The sequence below is a fragment of the Macrobrachium rosenbergii genome, chromosome 19, assembly GCF_040412425.1.
Source record: "Macrobrachium rosenbergii isolate ZJJX-2024 chromosome 19, ASM4041242v1, whole genome shotgun sequence".
NCBI classification, from domain to species: Eukaryota; Metazoa; Arthropoda; class Malacostraca; order Decapoda; family Palaemonidae; genus Macrobrachium; species Macrobrachium rosenbergii.
The window spans coordinates 22,799,157-22,819,963 of record NC_089759.1 but is presented as its reverse complement, the minus strand read 5'-3'; the positions used below and the strand labels follow the sequence as shown (position 1 = coordinate 22,819,963).

The 20,807-nt window shown below is 39.9% G+C and overlaps 2 protein-coding genes across 4 annotated transcripts in view; both read left to right on the top strand.

The window, feature by feature from the left end:
• The first annotated feature begins 253 nt into the window (after nt 1–253).
• On the top strand, nt 254–655 carry LOC136848515 (uncharacterized). Its single transcript, XM_067120785.1, has one exon. It carries the CDS (start codon nt 254–256, stop codon nt 653–655), a length of 402 nt encoding a protein of 133 aa, XP_066976886.1.
• A 70-nt stretch (nt 656–725) lies between these two features.
• Nucleotides 726–20,807, top strand: part of jp (junctophilin) — a 190,040-nt gene continuing 169,958 nt past the window's right edge. For all 3 annotated transcript variants that reach the window (XM_067121269.1, XM_067121268.1, XM_067121267.1), the window contains exon 1: nt 726–1,573. In XM_067121269.1, the coding sequence (XP_066977370.1) occupies nt 1,368–1,573 (206 nt within the window). In that variant the 5' untranslated portion in view covers nt 726–1,367. The remainder of the gene's footprint in view (nt 1,574–20,807) is intronic.

The window sequence follows — 20,807 nt, the reverse complement described above, 5'->3', positions numbered from 1 at the left end:
CAGAAGGATCCCCTCGAGTCAAGCTGTAGCTCAATAATATCTCTCAAGGGTCGTCTATGACTTATTTGCTTGTTCAGGAGAACGAACCTGCATATGGCACTCAGAAGAGAGAGAGAGAGAGAGAGAGAGAGAGAGAGAGAGAGAGAGAGAGAGAGAGAGAGAGAGGAAGTTACTGAGGAAGAGGAAGGAAGAGAAGGCACATGAGAAGGAGGAGGAGGAGGAGGAGGAAATGATGTCTGTGGTGTTGGTGACGATGACTGTGGTGGAGGAGCAAGTGTTGGGGAAAGGAGAAGAAGAAAAAGGAGGAGAAGAGGGAGAAGAAGAAGAAGAAGAAGGAGGAAGAGGAGGAGGAGGAGGAGGAGGAGGAGGAGGAGAGTTCCACTCACTGCGCAGTGATCGATGCGGTGGGAGGGAGAGTGTTGGAGGTGGTGGTGGTGGTGTTGGAGAAGAGGTTAGTGTCGGCGGTGTCTGTAGTCAGTCAGTTGTGCTGGAGGATCCGCGGGACACCTACAAATACAGATGCTGTTGGAGGGAAGGCCGCGGGCGTGTGTGCAGGTGTAGTAGTGGTAGTAGTGGTAGCAGAGCAGGTGTGGTGGTCGCAGCAGTGGTGGTGCAGGAGGGGGTCACACAGTATAGTGCCATCACTATACACTAGTGGCACCTGGCGGTGTCCAGCGGTGTGCCTTGCCTAAAATGGCGGTGCTGGGGGTCGGCTTGCGCGGGCCGGGCTAGTGTGACGGAGTATGTGCCCGCGGCGCCCGGCCGCTCCCGCTACCCCTGCTGCTGCTGCTGCCGCTGCTGCCGCCGCCGCCGCTGCTGCTGCTGCTGCTGCTGCTGCTGCTGCCGCTGCTGCTGCTGCCGCTGCTCCAGCTGCCGCCGTCGCCGCCGCCGCTCCTTCCCTGGTCGGCCTCAACAGCTGCGGCAGCAGTACTACTACTACCCACGTCGTCGTCTCTGGCTGTTGTGGATATTATTACTCCAAGCAAGGGTGGGTGGGCGTGTCGGTGCCGTGACCGCTGTGGTGGGGGCAGCTGAAGCAGCAGCCGCCAGTGAAAGAGAAAGGGGGAAAGGGGGAAGAGAGAGAGAGAGAAAGAGAGAGAGGAAAGTAAGGGAAAGTAAGAGAAAGAGAGAAAGAGACATCGCCTCATCTTCTTCGTTTCTCAGTGATTCAGTTCCGTAGGAAATCGCGGGAGGAAGGCCGCAGTGGTGTGGTGGTGTTCGTTCACTCTGGGATTATCTCATCTCGTCTTTCTTGATTGACGTGAGTCTCTCACAGGGCGGAGGCAGAAGCACGTGTAGCACGCCCTGCCCGCTCACGCCCTCGCCCGTGGCTGCTCGCATCGGCTGCAGCAGGGGCGGCCCCCACCATGGCCTCCACCGGACAGGCCAGCGGTACTAACAAGGCTGTCAATGGCGGCCGATTTGACTTCGATGATGGAGGAACTTACTGTGGCGGTTGGGAGGACGGCAAGGCCCATGGCCACGGAGTCTGCACGGGGCCCAAGGGCCAGGGGGAATACTCGGGCTCCTGGCACTACGGCTTCGAGGTCAGCGGAATCTACACTTGGCCAAGGTAAGGGGAAGCGAGTGCAAGGAGAGGGGAACTCAGTGGTCAGCGAAGGGTGGAATTAACTTTATGGAATTCCTCTGTGCACTGCACGAGGAGAGGCGAAGAAAATTATGGATCTTCACATGGAGCTGACGAGAGAGAGAGAGAGAGAGAGAGAGAGAGAGAGAGAGAGAGAGAGAGAGAGAGAGAGAGAGAGAGAGAGAGAGAGAGAAGGGATATTTGATCTGCCTTTCAGTATCTAAAAGGGGATGGATGTGACCTTGAATGACCTGAATCCACGTGATTATCCACAGGTATGGCATGAGAGGTGAGTAGAAGAATTCTCTCTCTCTCTCTCTCTCTCTCTCTCTCTCTCTCTCTCTCTCATTCAACCATAAGTTCATTCACATACTTCTGCGTTTTCCTTGAGAGACGAACAACGAACTCGTAGTCTGTACCCGTGTATCACGATCATGTTCAGGTTAATCGTTATAGTTTTCTTCTCAAAAGGTTCTGTCTGCATAGTTGATAACTCATCTGAATCCCTCTCAGATACAGAATAACTTTGGGCTTCAATATAGAAAGTTTTCTAATACTGTCTTATCTTTCTCATTAAACTATACAGTATTCACTCTCACTAATTTCCAAAAAATTTCATTCTAAATTTTACTTATTTCGTGTCCAATGCAATCGTGTACTCACAGAATCATTGTGAGTGGGATTGGTATGTTAATGTCTTGAATGACTTGACTAGAAATAATTTTTGACTAACGATTATCAGAAACTGTCGACTAGGTTAGTTCTGTGCCGTTTTTCAGAAGTTTGGAGTAATTTTCCTAAAGGAAAAAAATGGACGAGAATTTTGAGTTCCTCTGAGGAATTTTACTTCAGCTGGTGTCGAGTGAGTTCTCTGAAGACTGACATTTGGAATAAGCACAGGCCCTCTTAGAGTGATTTGTTTCATGCTGCTTCTACTCTAATTATCACTTGACCCTCGAATCATTCTTTTTAACGTAAACTATTAAAACAACAAGTTTAGTCATATAACCCATCTTGGAGAGACCTCGGAAAACAACTTTAGACATGTAACCCATCTTCAAAAAACCTCAAACACTGCTCATTTCGGGAGGAACAGAGTAGACATTCCTTCCCCTTACAGAGAGAAAACCTCGTTGGAAATCTCTTAGCCGGGAAATGGCATAAAATATGACTAATGTCAAATTTACTGACGTTTCGAAATCATAAGTCAGTTCCATGAAGTGTACTAGAATTATATGTATCATTGTTGTGTGCCACGGTGATCGTCTTTGAAGTTAAATGTCTTTGATATGTCAAATCTTCGACGGTCGTTGGACACAAATAAGACCTGGGAATTAAGGATTTCGGCAGAATCAATTAACACAGAGCGAAGATGTGATCGTTTTACTTTCATTTTGCAGCAGAAAATAAATGTCAGGAGGAGAAAGGGATTTGAATTTACAAGCACTGTAGAAGATTGACGAAGGCTGCCAGCTTTGAAATGTCATCATCGTTGACCAAATTTGGAGTGTGAGACAGGTCTCAGTGATGGCAGACATGTCAGTCTGACTTTCATTTCTCCTGTGAGACAAGGTAATGGCTTGCTTTTCATATCCACACGTATTACAGTTACTGTTTTTTTTTTAATCACTGGAATCTTAGACAGTTTTATGCGGTCACTAACTGAACTAGTAGCCCCGTAGGAGGATAATGCCTCCAGTGCACCTCACGTGGTGCACTGTAGGCATTACTTGAGCATGTTTGCAGCCTCCTTTCGGCCCCTAGCTGCAAACCCCTTTTATCCCTTTGTCTGTGCTTCCGTTCGTGATCTGTTTCTTCCATCTTACTTTCCACCCTCTCGTAACAATTGTTTCATTGTGCAACTGCGAGGTTTTCCTCCTGTTACACTTGTCAAATCTTTCTATTCTCCATTTCCCTTTCAGCGCTGAATGACTTCGTAGGTCCCAGCGCTTGGCCTTTGTCTTAAACTTTATATAACTCGCTAACTGAAGCGGAGACTGGAAACCGTTTCCTTTTCTTGGGATACTTACTTCTCTTTCGTTCAGCGAGTTTTTACAGACTTGGTAGCTTGGAAGTCTGTGGTCTTTCAAGGGATTTTGCTTCTATTTTTGTTATTGGAAGAAGCCAGGCTGTAATTCCGACTCTATCAGAAATGGAAGAAAGGTCTTCTTTCTCTGCTGCTGACGTTTCGACTGGTCTTAAATCATTGTAGCTCGTTCTACTGCAAGAATAATGTCTTGTTAAAATCTTTTGACTGCTTTTACCAAGGTTGCTTTTTTTCTCGTTGCGCTGCCTTGATTTAATACTGTAGTTCTTGCTGATTTGTCAGTGCTTTTTTGTACTACTGCTTTTGATGAAGGTTATATACAGTACTGTTAATGGTATTGGTAGAAGTATTGAAAACAAATGCTTATTTTCCAGTTAAAGTATGAAAGTTTATTATAGTAGTGTGGAGGTTCTGTAACTACTTTTGATATACTACTACTACTACTACTACTACTGCTGCTGCTACTACTACTACTACTACTACTACTACTACTACTATATAAGTGTTATCAGTATCAGTTTAATGTTTAAAATTCGTTTCATCCTAACATGATCATTTCAAGGGACCTGAATCTCGTCAGATTCTCTCTCTCTCTCTCTCTCTCTCTCTCTCTCTCTCTCTCTCTCTCTCTCTCTCTCTCTCGATTTTATAGTTGTCTGTACGTATTTACGGATTCAGGATTCACGTATAACAACCAGCGTTATGGAGATTGCAATGCCTTGCCTAAGAGCCTGATAATTGGCTTACATCTAAAAGAAAAGGTTTTCGAAACCATTCGCAATAATATAGAATTGGGTTTCGAGTTCGAAACCCCTTGGGGGGTGGGGTGAGGATTGGGGGGAGGGGGACTTCATTCTGGAGGTTTACTGAGGTCGACTCAAGTCTGACAGGAGGGCGATCAGGCTGTCACAGTCAGTTACGTGACATTGAACTTTTGTAGTTCCTTGAAGACACCTTTGTAGGTGTAATTGAAATGATAAGGTTTTATTTTATTTCTTCGTAAAGTAACTGATTTCCATTACTTGAGGTTCTTTGCAGTGTGCCTTCGGCCCCTGGCTGCAGCCCCTTTCGTTCCTTTTACTGTACCTCTTTTCATATTCTCTTTCTTCCATCTGCCTTTCCACCCTCTCCTAACAATTGATTCATTGTGCATCTACGAGGTTTTCCTCCTGTTACACATTTCAAACCTTTTACTGTCAATTTCCGTTTCAGCGCTGAATGACCTCATAGGTCCCAGTGCTTGGCCTTCGGCCTAAATTCTATATTCAACTCAACTCAGTAACTCATTTTTACTTGGTAGACGTCACCTTACTGTTATCCACATATTCACATACCTGGTATGACAGGAAAAGCGGTAGAACTTTTAAAAGTAACCCTTTAATAATCATTCTTCTCTTTAAGTTCAACTCCCAATCTTCATAATTTTAATTATAAATTTTGAAGAATCATCAGCGCTTGCAGTTCTAAGTTCTAATGTCGGTACGACAAGCAGACTTGTTGAAAATTCAAAATGCAGTAATGCCATATGAATAAAACTCTACGGTGACGTCCAGCCAAGTTTCGATTCCTTAGACTGTCCAGCAAGCGGGCAAGGTTTAGGGTAGGCGTTATCAGTCAGGGCTTCACGAATTACTGTATGGAGTTCGCATGATGAAAGTGTATCCAAATCTGATGAGAGAGAGAGAGAGAGAGAGAATCCATAAACTCATGACAACTTAACTACGAGAGAGAGAGAGAGAGAGAGAGAGAGAGAGATGAAAATGTCAAAACAGCTTAAACCAATTAGCTGTATCCATTTTAGCATCGTACTGTACGTAAGAAGTTTTAATCGAAAACCAATTTCTCTATTCAACACAAGGACAACAGAGCGAACGCCGGGGAAGGTTACTTGGTTGGGAAAAGGCTGAGGAGCTGTGTGGTTTAGGGCACCAGCGTGCGGTTAAAGCTGATTGACAGAAACAATGCAGGAACGTCTCCGAATTTTACCTGGGGCGTTTTAAACCTCTTATTAGCTCTTGTTTCTTGATAAGCGGGTTATGAAAGGTTACATCAGAACACACACACAAGCACACACATACACAACACACACACATATATATATATATATATATATATATATATATATATATATATATATATATATATATATATATATATATCCGACGGATACTTGACAATGAGGACTGTTAGTCCTGGAAAGCTTGTAACTTTTATTGAGTAAAAATATCTCCGCTAGAAATCATCCAGTTTCAATTAGGTCCTGTTAGTAATTGTATTATTGCACAGATAATTGTGTAAATGATAAAGTTAACACAAACTCACAAACATACACATATATATACTCGTATATACACTCACTGTTCGGCAGTTCGAGCCTGTCAGTGGACGAACCACTTATCAATCATCATTCCCCTTCGGTATCACTTCCGAGGTAGAGCGAACTGGATATTAAACGACAGTCGTAGCTTAATGTTTGTGGATATAAATATCACGGTGATGTGATAAAAATTCATTAATATATACACATAATATATATAATATATATATATTTATATATATATTTATATATATATATATATATATATATATATATATATATATATATATATATATATATATATATATATATATGCAATGTTTCCGTGGATAGCAATATTTTTTGGTATACTTTTTTGCTCCTTCGTAATGAGCTGTTGGTTAAAGGAGATTAATTAGGATGTATACATTAATTTGTTATAATGATCTATAATGCTTCAGTTAACATATACTATAAATTTCCTGGGTTTGAATCCTATATAACTTATAAAACATAGATTTCAAGTATGAACTTACGAATCAGTTGAACCAAGCTGTTGTTGGTTTGGCTATGATTCCTTTAAAATATTAGTTTTTTGGTTTAAAAATGGCAAGTTCATGCACTACTTTACTAGTTTGTGAATAATAATTTACCCTGCTACCGTTACTTTATCGCTGAATAATATGTAGTTCAACTTTGCATTAAAGGATGTTTACTGTGTCTAGGGGGACTCTTTCTGAACAAGAGACGGTTGCAGTCTACGCTATTTTTTAATATTGGCACTTGTTTCCCAGTGCCGTCGGCTCCCACGTATAAGGAAAAGCGTGCTCTGAATCTTGTTTTACTAGAAGGAATAAGCTAGGCGATGGACTATATAGAGTTTAAGCCAACGGCCAAGGACTGGGACCTATGAGGTCATTCAGCACGGGAAAGGAAATTAAGAGTAAGCAGAAAGGTGTAACAGGAAGAAAACCTAGCAATTGCACTATGAAATAATTGTTAGGAGAGAGTGGATAGCAAGATGGAAGAAAGATATTATGAATGGAGGTGCAGCAAAAGGAATGACAAGGGTTGCAGCTAGGGACCGAAGGGACGCTGCAAAGAATCTTTAGTAATGCCTACAGTGCACCCTTGAGGCACACTGACAACGCTACCCTCCTAAGGGGATCTTCACATTGCTTGATTACCAATCAAGCTCCTTTATTTCTTTACCTTGCTTCTCAAGACTCTGAGCTTAGTAAAGTCAAGCTCTTGCTACAGTCAGGAGTCGATGACCATAGTCTTGCGACGCCGGATATATAAACAAATCAATCATCCCGCTGTATATTTGTAATGTATTGCCACTCTCCTTATTTTAGGTAACATCTCTGGCTTCTTTCTCAGGCCTGCGATAGTACTACTAAGGTATTCTGATTCGTGAAGCTAAGCAACGTTTAGTCGTGTCATTGTGTGGATCGGTGACCACCAGTGATTGCCAGACACTATGATGTGCGTGGGCTTAGGTCTAGAAGCTTCATCCCAAAATTCAGTATTGAAAACAACAAACCTTCAGAATCTAGTGTAAATATTAATCAGTTGAAGGTGTTCCTGAAAAGAGCCATTTAGTTGTAAGAGCTTATTTCTGTCTTGTCCTTTTTCGAAAAGGTATCAGGATACAAAATATTAAATAAAAGTTTTGTTAAGGTAACAGCTTAAATAGAGTAGTAGTAGCAGTAGTAGTAGTAGTAGTAGACGGGGTATGTCTTTGAAACGGCTCCCTAACCGCACGGATAAGAACAGGAGATTCAAAGCTGCATTTAGGGGAAGGGTCTGAAAGGTCATCATAGCATAGACTAAATTCCACTGGTTGTTCTGTGTTACGAACGACATTACTTTCCAGAGTTTGCGTATTGATACTATCATATAAATACCCAATCTGGAGGGTTTCCTTTGGAAATCTTTTGGTTATTATCCAGTAACAAAGGATAAATTTGTCTGAATCTAAAAATAGCCTAGTGTCTTTTACAAGGCGAGTCAGTCGTTCGCTAGTTTTCCTACATCTCCGTTTTCTTTTTTCCCCCCCTCTCTCACTTCGGTCTGCTGAGAGGCACCTGGTAGCCAGTACGTACGCCCTTTCGGTAAAAAATAAACACGTAAAAATACGTAATTACAAACGACATAAACAGGTAAAGCGATCGTAGCCCAAGGCTTGACTTTGCAGTAGTTTAGAAGAAGAAGAGCCACCCATTTGCTCCTCCAAAGGACTGGCAGAGAGAGAGAGAGAGAGAGAGAGAGAGAGAGAGAGAGAGAGAGAGAGAGAGAGACGACGTCTGAAAACGTGGCCACGGAGTGAAACCGTAATTGTTGTCAAGTGAATTATAAATACTCCTCTGGCGGTCGCCGTTCTACCCCGCAGGTCATTCCTCTCTCTGTGTGTGTCTCTCTCTCTCTCTCTCACACACACACTCACACTCACACTCGCTCTCACGCGCAGGTTCTTCCTCCCCTCGTAGGTGTCTCGATTTGATATTTCCCCTTCTCTCTGTCTCTCTCCCCGTTGTCTTTCCCAACATCTTTGTGAAATAGTTCTGTTTTGTCCCCCTTTCAGTTGTGAACCGCTTACCTCACGACATTTTATATGTCGAAAGCTTTGCATCTTCGAGAAAGAAAGGACGAGAAATAATTTTGCAGTGTAGATGGCTTACAAATTAAATGTAGATCAGAGCAGCTTGGAAGGAATACGGTACTAATACAGTCCACCGATGAAAGCTTGACTACTTAGGAACAAATACGTGTTTTCTTGACATGAATCTGTTAAGACTTAGTAGTACCATAACATATCAGAAAATTCGAAGAGAGGGGTAACTTTCATTCTCAGGGAAATCGGCCGTTTGAAGCGAAAACCTGCCATTAGTTAAAAAATAGACCTAGGCGTAGTTACTGGCTCAAAAACACTAGCACACATGTACACAATCACAGACACATACAAGCTGCTGACTGGTGCTCTAACTGTGCATGTGTTGGGTTTCGGTTTTAACTTGTACTGGTTTTTTTTCATGTCGTTACGTTAGACCACGTGCTAAGGCTGCTGCCTTACTTTGTTACAGAGCACCCCGAAGCTTCTTTGGTTAATGACGGTAGCCTTCGAAAACTCAAGTCAACTTGCATAATGAGAGAAGCTAGTATATATTTTTAAAATGAAATTTCAGGCATATTCTCCAATTAAGCTAAAAGGGAGGTGCATTCTTAATCTGGTACTCATTTGCCTTAGGCCTAAACCTGATCTATATTGTACGGTAACTTACAAGTGGCGCTGTAAGGGTTTACCCAAGGCTTAGGTATACTTTTAGCCGCCTAATTACTGTCACAGTTCAGAAAGTCTGACTAGTCTTCATTGAAGGACATTTGGGTTTACAATTTGGTTGCTCTCTTGACAGTATTCGACCTACAGAGTTCATCATTTCCTTCCGTTTTTTTTTCCGTTTGCATTTTTCTCGCTTTCTCGGGATTTGGGTAGATAATGTCATTAGGTTGTCCGTCCCATCCGTCTCCAAATGGGCTCTATATAAATAGGAACTGGAAGAAAGCTATCCCAAAAGTTATTCCAAACCTTAGACACCTTTCTGTAGAATAGTCATGGCTGAGCAGCAAAGGGTACAGATGATCTCTTCATACAATACTCTTATTCTCTTAGCTTTAAGGTCTTTCTGTGACCCCTGCTGCTTCCACAAATCTGCTGAAGTTCTTGCAAGTTTCAGTTAAGAAAAATAGTATATGAAAGCACACTTGTCAAAAGAGGTGATTATTCAACTTCTTTTCACGATTGAGGCAAGTGGCAAGTGTTCCTTAAATGTGCTGCCTTAGAATCTGTTGGATGAATCTGTGAGAGTAGGTTGTACCCGAAATTCGAATATTTTGTGTTAAGGTAAATTGTACTGGACTACTAAGGATTCGTGGTGAATTTTGCACACCACGAAAAAAGCGGAAAGAAATAGATTTCCGGGGTGGGGAAAACAATAAAAATCAAGTTAGACCATCCCCGTATGGGGATAGTGTTGTCAGTGTACCTCTTGCAGTGCAGTATAGGCATTACTTATGGTTCTTTGCAGCGTCCCTTCGGCCCCTAGCTGCAGCCCATTTCATTCATTTTACTGTGCCTCCCTTCAGATTTCCTTTCTTTCATCTTACTTTCCACCCCTCTCCTAATAATTGTTTCAGCATTATTTTCAGCGCTGAGAGGCCTCGTAGGTCCCAACGCTTGGTCTTTGGCCTAAATTTTCCGTTCCAGTTCCAATAAGAAGAGTGACACGGAGAATTGTGTAATTGCACAGGTAACTGTTTTATCTGTTTCGACTGCTTAAACTGCCTTAACTCTGCTTTCTGCTGCTTCCGGTGGTAATTAATAACATAACACCACTGCCTGCGTAAACCTTGCTTGCTAGTGCCTGTGGTTTTTTTTTTAAAGAGGGGTTTGCTGGTATTGCCTAAAACTGATTGCGAATCATTTTCAAATAGTCACGGCGAATCAGGACCTTGGCAATTGGAAATCCATGTACTTAACCGCACCTTCGAGGAATCGCCTTACGAGAGGACCCAGCCCTGCATATTCATGCAACAGTCGAGCTGAAAGGAAGGGGAATCCAAGGTTATGTAGCTGTTGTAATGGCATGAAAGCACATACACCCACACACACGCACATATTATATATATGTATATATATGTATGTATGTATATATACACATGTATGTGCATATAATATGTATGTATATATAAATATATATACATATGTATATATAATATATATACATATATATTTATATATATGTATATATATAAATATATATACATATGTATATATATATATATATATATAATGTATGTATGTATGTATACAAAGGCAAATGCCACGAAGGAAAACTGAAACAACAGAGTGGTTGCTTAGGCCTTTCGACGCGCGGTCCTTTACTGAGTGTCCTAGTAAAAGACTGTGTGCCGAAAGGCCTAGCAACCACTCCGTTGTTTCAGTTTCCTTCCGTGGCATTTGCATTTGTTTATACATTCATCACGTTCCGTATATTCATGATTCAGTTATACATATGTACAGTATGTATATACTATATATACATAAATATATTTATTTATATGAAATATATATATAAATATATATATATATATATATATATATATATATATATATAAATATATATATATATATATATATATATATATATATATATATATATATATATATATATATATATATATATAGTACATATTAGTTATTGAGTATACTTAGGTATACGCAGGTATTTTAAGTACAAAGTGCAGTGTTGCTTATTTATGGATGATGTTATGAAAAGAGGCAAAGGAGGAAGCACCACGGATATTAAATAAACATTGGAGGCGAGAAAGGATAACTGAAAGTAAAAGATAACTGGAAACTAACTAGAGATATTGAAACAAAGTACTTTCCTTTCAAGTAGACAATTCATGCTTTTGAAGTGTGTGGTCTCTCCGAGTATTTTTTAATCTTCACTCTCGTACTGATTGTCACTTTCTCTCTGTCATCACTTCCCTCAGTTCTTGTTTATATTGAATTCCTTTCGTAGATCAGTTGTCAGATTTTCAAGAGTAAAAGAGTATAATTCATTGTTAAGAGACCCGAGACGGTCACGTTTTCACGAAATAATCTCTTCCCTACAAAGAAAAAAAAAAGGAGCTGAGATGGGTCAGGCTAAATACGAACAAATCATGGAATAAATATCATAAATGTAAGTAATTTTTGGAATAAAGAAGTAGGTAGAGAATTCCACAGCATGGGGGTGAGTGGTATGAAGGACTGGTCGAACTGGTTTGCCCTTGAGCTCCAAATCTATACAGTTTCTGTGGGGCAGAGAAAGCTAATTGTTATTTCATATCACAAAGGAGTCTTTTTTTTTCCTGTTTGTAGCAGATACTGCGTTAAGAGTCATTTTCACTGTGATTCTAATTTACCGTTTATATACGTGTGTGTTTATTACTTGTTTATTTGTCTGTTGCATCGTCTGAATATTACTCTTTTGCTTGCTTCAAATGGAATCGTTTACATCATAAATAAAACTTTCGATCAGTATGGAAATATATAGAATTAATATTTGCAAATGATAAGTGCGCTGTTCTCTCGACAGTAATATTTCTCGAAGAAGTGAGCCCAGATTATTCGTAAATGAATGAATATATTATTTCTAAGCTATTACAATTCTGGCTGTTTTGTTAGACAGACTTTTCATATGACGGAAGTAATTTTTATGGATATATGTTAGTCAGACTTTTCATATTACGGAAGTAATTTTTATGGATATCTGTTAGTCAGACGTTTCATATGACGGAAGTAATTTTTACCGATATCTGGTAGTCAGACTTTTCATATGACGAAGTAATTTTTATGGATATCTGTTAGTCAGACGTTTCATATGACGGAAGTAATTTTTACCGATATCTGGTAGTCAGACTTTTCATATGACGGAAGTAATTTTTATGGATATCTGTTAGTCAGACTTTTCATATGACGGAAGTAATTTTTACGGATATCTGGTAGTCAGACTTTTCATATGACGGAAGTAATTTTTATGGATATCTGTTAGTCAGACTTTTCATATGACGGAAGTAATTTTTACGGATATCTGGTAGTCAGACTTTTCATATGACGGAAGTAATTTTTATGGATATCTGCGACTTATTAAAGGATGAACGTACCTCCTCGTACTCCTTCTGATTTTGCTATTGCTATGAATATCACCACCACTGGTATTAACATACCACTCTATCATACTGGTGTTCTTTCTAATACAGTAACACCTCAAGTAAGCGGACTTGTGTACTTATCAGCTACCATACTTTGCTTATCTCTTCCTATTTGTTAATATATCTCTTAAATTGATTGTTAAGTGTAAAGCACAGGTTCGTTCAGGTTAGGAACTATGTGGAATTGGTGTTAAATATAAGATATGTAGGAAATATTCAAATGCAGGCTATAGTATAGAGTCTTCGTTACTTAGTGGACTTTGTTACTTATCAGAAAGGCCAGAAGTAGAGGTGTCACTGCATTGCAACAAATACTGCTGTTTTGATGCTGCTGCTCATCTTAGCAGTACTCCCGGTAGGGGGGTATGCCGTCAGTGCATCTCATGCGGTCCACTGTAGGATTACTGAAGGTTCTTTGCAGCGTGCCCTCGGCCTCTGGCTGCAACCCCTTTCGTTCCTTTTACTGTTTCTCCCTTCATATTCTCTTTCTTCCATCTTACTTTCCATCCTCTCCTAACATTTGATTCACAGTGCAACTGTGAGGTTTTCCTCCTGTTACACCTTCCAAACCTTTTACTGTCAATTTCCGTTTCAGCGCTGATTGACCTCATAGGTCTCAGTGCTTGGCCTTTAGCCTAAATTCTATATTTAGTTCAGTTCAATCTTACTACTACTACTACTACTACTACTACTACTACTACTACTACTACTACTACTACTACTGATATTCTGAAGGTGATCCTGCTACTTTTGTTGACGTTTCCTCTGCTACTGTAATCATCACAGGTACTACTTACACCCCTTTTAAAGTTAATTAACATGCTTTCATTTACATGCATGAATAATTATAACGTCTACTTGAAGTGATTAGAATACTTGGTCACCGTTCTTCACACAGTTTTTCTACGACATTCGTCGAGTTTTGTCTCGTGCCTAAGAACATTCTCACACTCTCTCTGATTCTTGTTAATCTTGACTGTTTATCCTAAGAGCAATCAGTGTCTTCGGTAAATATTTGCTTTAAAGCAAGGTCCGTTGTTACAGGAGAGGAACATTATTACAGTGCAAATGTCTTTCAGTAAATTTTTGCTTTTGAAGTCAGTGATTGTTTTCACAGTGGTGCACCTCTTGCACTGATCCTCTTAAAACGATAGTTTTTCTTGAAACAAGCGCTAAACTTAGGGATCTTTGTTTTTGAACGAGTCATCCTTGCTAGGCAAATATTTCTCTCTCATTTCTTAGAAAGCAAAAGCGATTCTCACAGCAGTGTCTAGGTTTTCGTATATGCTAGACTCACAGCAACTTAGTTCTTCCCAAGTGACATTCCTCAAAAGGGAACATTTTAGACAAATATCACATTTTGTACCATTTGTGACCAAAAGCATCTTGGCATGAAGGCAGGCTATAAGGAAAGCAATCTTCAGTCGTACTCTGAACATCTGCTGACTATTCTTACAATAAATGTTTCACTCGTAGGCTAACAGCTATTCTTCTTTGTGTGTGTGTATTGGAAAGGAAATGGAACAGTTGCTTGGTATTGGAAAGAGGTCATTTGCAAGCACAGCCTCAGATGCTGCCGGTATCAGGCTGGCTGTTCTCAAAAATCAATTAAACGTATAGCAATGTCCACCCCCACCCCGGCCTTTGCTCTGCAGTCTCTCTCTCTCTCTCTCTCCATTCCCCTTTCCTCTTGTTTGTTTGTCTCGCTACAATTTTCTCTTAGGTTCGAGAGAGAGAGAGAGAGAGAGAGAGAGAGAGAGAGAGAGAGAGAGAGAGAGAGAGAGAGAGAGAGAGAGAGAGAAAGAGATATTCATAACTGTCCTATACTCTTATATCAGATTAGACTATATATTTAATATATATCCTGCGCTGCGGAGTCAAACGGATAGGCGCTCTTTGTGCTCTTCTTTGGATGTCAAGGGCTGTTTTCCTTTTAAATTCTTTGAAGTCTTTGAATTTCTTTCTCATTTGTTTCAAGTAATTCGTGCTGCAAGGTATTTAATCTAACGCCGTCTACAACGATACTAGTTATTTTGATGTACTCTGCGTTGGACTAGAGAAAGGGAAGTAGATTGACAGTTGAAATGTAGACACAAAAGTGCAGATTGGCACGCTTCCCCATCACACACACACATATATATATATATATATACACACATACATACATACATACGTACGTATAGTGTGGACATTATGATCTCGACACTTATTCATTTTAAACTCCATTATCCTTCACCATATATGATCTAGAACTTCGTCATCTCTTCTGTGTTTCCTGTCTTCTTTTAATTGTTTAGTACAACTCGTATATTAAGAAAGGTCCTTGGTATCCATGAAGAGGAGAATAGCTTAGTATTCCTATGCGGTTTTGATGCGCTGCTGATGACGCTTACGCGTAGATATGCAAGGTTTAGCTATGGAATTCCTTATTAATTATTCTGAATCCCTTATTTTACATAAAGAAAATTCGGTGCCACTATAGTATGATACCTACCATCCATTTTCTACATTTGACCCCGCAGGGACTAGTACTTAACACGGCGAAACAGTGTAGGTGAGTCACTGTTTCGCCGTGCTTAGTACTAGCCCCTGGGGGATCAAATAGTTTTGTCTATAGTTTGAGGAAGCAATTGCCATAGGCGATTGGGTTGTTTGGTAGATAGCATCCTAATTTATGGTAGATCGCGAATAGCTCGGTAGATATCATACTATAGTAGCATCGAAAATTCCCACCATCCATTTTTTTTATAATGAAATTCATTCATCTAGTTTCCTTAGAGGAGACCTTCGACTCTGTACTTTCAAACGAAAAACTTTCAACCATTTATTTTCACTGCGAGAGATTTTCAGTCTACTTTCAGTGTAAAAAAAAAAAAAGTTCTATCTGATTTTAGATGAAACTTTCAACCAATAAAACTTTCAACCACGTACTTTCAGTCAAAGAACTTTTCAACCATTTACTTTCACCGAAAAACTTTCAAGCATCTACTTTCAATCTAAGAAGCTTTCAACGAACTGCCAGTCTTAAGAAAGTTTAAACCATTCTTGTCTTTATGGAGGAAACTTTCAACCTTATGCTTGAGTCTAAAGACACTTTCAATTATTTACTTTCAGTCCAAAAGTTTAAACAATCTGCTTTTCAAGGTTCATCCCTCGTAGGAACATTCATTCCTCGCTTTCACAAGAGAGAGAGAGAGAGAGAGAGAGAGAGAGAGAGAGAGAGAGAGAGAGAGAGAGAGAGGATGGTTCTATTCGACAACTTGGCCACGCTGCGGCGTTTTCACGATGCCCAAATACTTAACTGATTACTCGGGTTTCGGTCACTCGGCCCTCCCTTACCTTCAGCCTTCAGCTCCTTGCCAAGTTCTCATCGTAAAGAGAGAAAGAGAGAGAGAGAGAGAGAGAGAGAGAGAGAGTAATTGATCAGCATGTCTGCTTATTTTTGGGTTACATTCAATAGCAGAAGTTCTTTAAGCATATCTAATGGAAGATTTATCGCTACGGCGTTCGTTTAGGTCTTCAGGTCTTTGCTGCTGTCGATCTTAGATCTTGTAATTTATATGTATATATATATATATATATATATATATATATATATATATATATATATATATATATATATATAGTATATATAAGGTTATGTACAAATAGAGAAAAATATAACTATGGGAGAAGAAGCTTCGGTAATTGAAAACCCGTCTTTATTCCAAGTAATTGGAAGAACTCGATAGATTTTGCCAACTGCTTTCTGTTTCTTCCCATGCATAGTAATAATTTTTCCTCCACCGATATTTTGATGCGTATTTGTAAGGACGACTACGCACGTGCTTGCTAGAGAGCAGAATGGTGCTACTGTAATGCCATGAGGAGACTAGAGCTGCAGAGACGGTTACGAGCTGCACGACATTTGAACGCCTGAAATCCCAACCGTCGTCACATTCTTTCCACGAACGTCAAATTTCCTTTGTTCGTACGCATTTTCGTGTGTGTGGGCGGGTGCGCGATTGAATAATGATTATTCCTCGCCTTGCTTTAACCTCTCCAATAATTCCATATGCATTCCGAATGTTCTGGTAAGCAGTGTCGTATCGCAAGCGGATTCATGTTGCTTTTTGGTCTGTTTGTATAGCTTTGGATATTGGGAATTAGTGGCCTCCTAGGCTGTCGACGTACAGACAGACAGACTGGCAGACAGAGAGCTCGTTTAGAATTGGAAATATGTGAGTAAAGCATCGATTATAGATTATGGGGAAACCTTCCCGCCTGACTCACGATGACGTAGTAAAGCAACGATTGCCCCATCATGACGCTGAACTGCGTTGCGAAAGTAATTCTCTTTTTGGATTCTTCGATTATTTCAATGATGCAGTGTTTTTTCCCTGTGGCCAGTGACTGATAGGTCTAGGATACCCTTTTTTTGTATAATTATTAGCCTTATTCTTTAAACATGGCTGCTAAACATTGGCTATGAGTCACGTGAACTTTTGTCTGTGCAATCATCGATTTGTCTCCTAGAGATTTCCTGTTCTGGTAATTGCACCGACAGCACGCTTGCTGGGGGGAAAGAACCTTGCTATTTCTTTTTATCGTAAATGTAGTCAAACATAAAAACGGATCGGAAAAACTGGTAAATAAAATAAAGAATTGATTAGGAAGTTGCACTTATTCTTTATTGTTTTATGAAACATTTTCTTTAAGGCGAAAAATCTCCGTTCGAGTCAGAGAGATTCAAAGTGAAAAGAAAACGAGCGGATACAAATATTGTAGACTTAAAATCAAGAGCCATTTTAGCGCTGGTGTTGACAAAGTTGCGAAGTTTGCAAAATGTCATTCGTAACTTTTTTTTATTATTGAAATGAGCATACAGAAAGAATAAGGGAGAAAAGGGGAACGAACGAAAGAGATAATTAATTCCCATGAGTTTCAGTGAAGAAATCTACCTCTGATTTATTTTCATGTTGCCACGTACGACAACTCTAAAGGCGACTAATTAACTGACAAGAAAGAAACCTAACAATGCTGTTTACAAGGATACTTGTGTTGGAGAGAGAGAGAGAGAGAGAGAGAGAGAGAGAGAGAGAGAGAGAGAGAGAGAGAGAGAGAGTTTTCATGGTACTAGGGAATGTATATTGCATAAGCAGATGCATATTATATATTGTATATGAGTTCTCGATTGACAATAGCGAATAGTGTTTATATATATATATATATATATATATATATATATATATATATATATATATATATATATATATATATATATATATATAATGTGTGTATGTGTGTGTGTGTAAGCTACATCTGCCAGACAGACAGACAGGTGAGACCAACATCAAGTTATGAGAGGCCGCACAGATGAGCATTCTGAAGAAGACATCTTGGGCCGGGAATGTCTCCGGTTCTTAATCGATAATTAGCCATCAGAGCCATTTGAAATCAGCGAGATTTATGACGCCCATTAGGCTTGTAGAGAGAGAGAGAGGGAGGTGGGGGGGGGGTGTTGTTGTCCTACATATGAAATTAGAATTAGACGTTGATGCTTGACGAATGTGGCATTTCTCTCTCTCTCTCTCTCTCTCTCTCTCTCTCTCTCTCTCTCTCTCTCTCTCTCTCTCTCTTCAGTGACACTAACAGCCAAATAGTCATGTTCGTCAGTATACAAAATGCTGCATACTTAGTTTAAGGATTTATATAATATATATACTGTCACCTCTCTCTCTCTCGTCAGCGATACTAAGAGCCAAATGGTATTATTCGTCTGTATACAAAGTACTGTATAGCCTATTTAGTTGAAGGCTAAATATAATATATATTGTTTGTCCGTAAAGCGAAAGTAATAATTATTAAGATCTATAATCATACAACTTCTGAAAGTTTTCTGAAGAGTATATCACCAGAACACACTCTCTCGCTACCTGTTTCCCTTAACAAGGGATGGCTCAAGAAAAAAAACAATGCAAGGATCACTGTTACATTTATACTTTGTATGCTGGATCATGGATGAACCTTCCCCCCCCATCATTTTCCATTCCTGTCACATGACCAAACCATCTCAAAATAATTGTCATTCCTCTCATCTCTGCTAACCCTTTTTTTTATAACTTTTATGTAGCTCCACATTTTAATTGTTTTCAGTTTGTCTCACTGCATTATAATCTTAACAACACGGGCCAGAAGTATAGCATAATCCGTGCTACTTTGGCTTGTTATCTACGCGTCACCTACTCCGAGGTGCTAGTACTAAACACCGTATGGTAAATGTAAAGTAAACGGCCGTACGAAGAGATTGTTTAGTAATAAAATTTGTCGACCACACAGTATAGAAATGGGTGTATATAATACTTTGATCCCCGAGGGGCTAGTACTAAACACGGCGTCCCAAGAACTTCCCCCATGTTTAGTACTAGCACCTCGGCGCAGTTGACGCGTAGAGTACAAGCCAAAGTAGCACCACATAATCTTTGTATCATCTGTCTTGAATGGGCAAAAGTGCCCTCTAATACTGTTCTTGAGTAGGATAGAAAGAATCCTGTCCAGACGACCGTAATTTAGATTTAGAATAGAACAGGTCTCACTGCGCGGTTACGTAACTGGTTCATTTACAGTTTCACCCAAAATACGGAGAAGTGAAATGAATGGTAAGTTTTGCGAAGGGTTAAAAAAAAGGAAACCTGATGTCATCAAAAAGTCTGTGTACTGTTATGAATTACAAATCCCGGAAGCTCATATGTGCTTCATAAATCTAATGGGGATTATCTGCATTTTTAAACTACAAGAAAATGAGAAGAGTACTGAATGAATTTCTCACAGTTTAACTCGAATTAATTGTGGGAAAGAAATAAATAAGTTTTCCTGACGTTTAGGACATTTCGATGCTCAGGGCCATTAGGTAATTTGAGTTAGCGCATAAATTCTGAGATGTTTCTGAATTAGACATTTTTCATGAAGTCTTACAACTCCTTACAACATTTGCAGATCCTTTGTAATATCGATGTACTTTAGAAGAAAATATTGAGGTGCGAGGGAGCTGTGGAAAATGAATTTTAGATTAGCTTAGATGGCATTGCTTCAAAGTGGTCTGGTGCAGTTGGTAAGGAATCATACTGAGGTTTAGGAACCAAGAGAATGAACAAGTCAAGTATTTTTACTAAAATCAATAGGCCTCAGTTCTGCAATGACTTTTTCATACAGTGACTAAAAGGGCAAGCACCACAGCACCAGAATCTAGCCTATGCCTTGATAAAAAAACGTAGGCCTTAATCCCAAACAAATGGACTACTTCGTCTCTTAGAAAACGGAAGGTTGTGTGAATCAGGGAAAACAGGAATATCTGGGAGTTGGCTTCACTTCAAGGAAAAAAAAAGATATTTCCATGATTTAGTAGCTCTTGTAATTTGCCTGCTGGGATTGGTATTTTCCACGTCAAATTGTTACCGTGGTGTTGTTGTTGATTGCGCTGGCTTTATGCCAGCACGGGCTCTTGCTCATAGAGCAGCCAGTAAATATCATTTAGATATTTGCAGTGAAAAAATGGTCATGAAAATTGTTACTAATTTTTGTGAATTGAATTCAAGAGTTCCTGAGAAGATCTACCTTCAAGACATCTCACTCTCGTCGATAGTGGAGGTCCCACATTTTTCGATGGCACTGAGTGCAGTAGTTCTTCAGCTGTCATACAGGCTTCAGCTCAGGGGAAAGTGACAGTGATAAGTATATCTAAAATTGGTAAGGTTCGGCGTCATTGGTGAAAAAATCTCACCACAGACTTTGAATTGAATTTCATTGGCAAGTAATCGTCCAAGTAGCCAGCAGGAACGACAAACGTGGTGGTGGAACTGGGAGTCATTGATTCCCCAGGTATGTTGGTTCTCAAATTACCTTGTTGAATCAATTATGCTCCCAATTCCAGCTGCAGTGGTTACACTGAAAGAAGACGGACTAAGTAATGCAACCCTTGGCCACAATTTAGACACATCTGCTAAATAATTATATTTTCTATATTAACTGCGTTTGATGCATATTTTAACAAGTGCGTGGTCTGTTCCTAGGCACCTGATCAACTAACAAAATGTACAGAAATACAAAACCCTGCCTATACCTGGGTGCTAACCTCA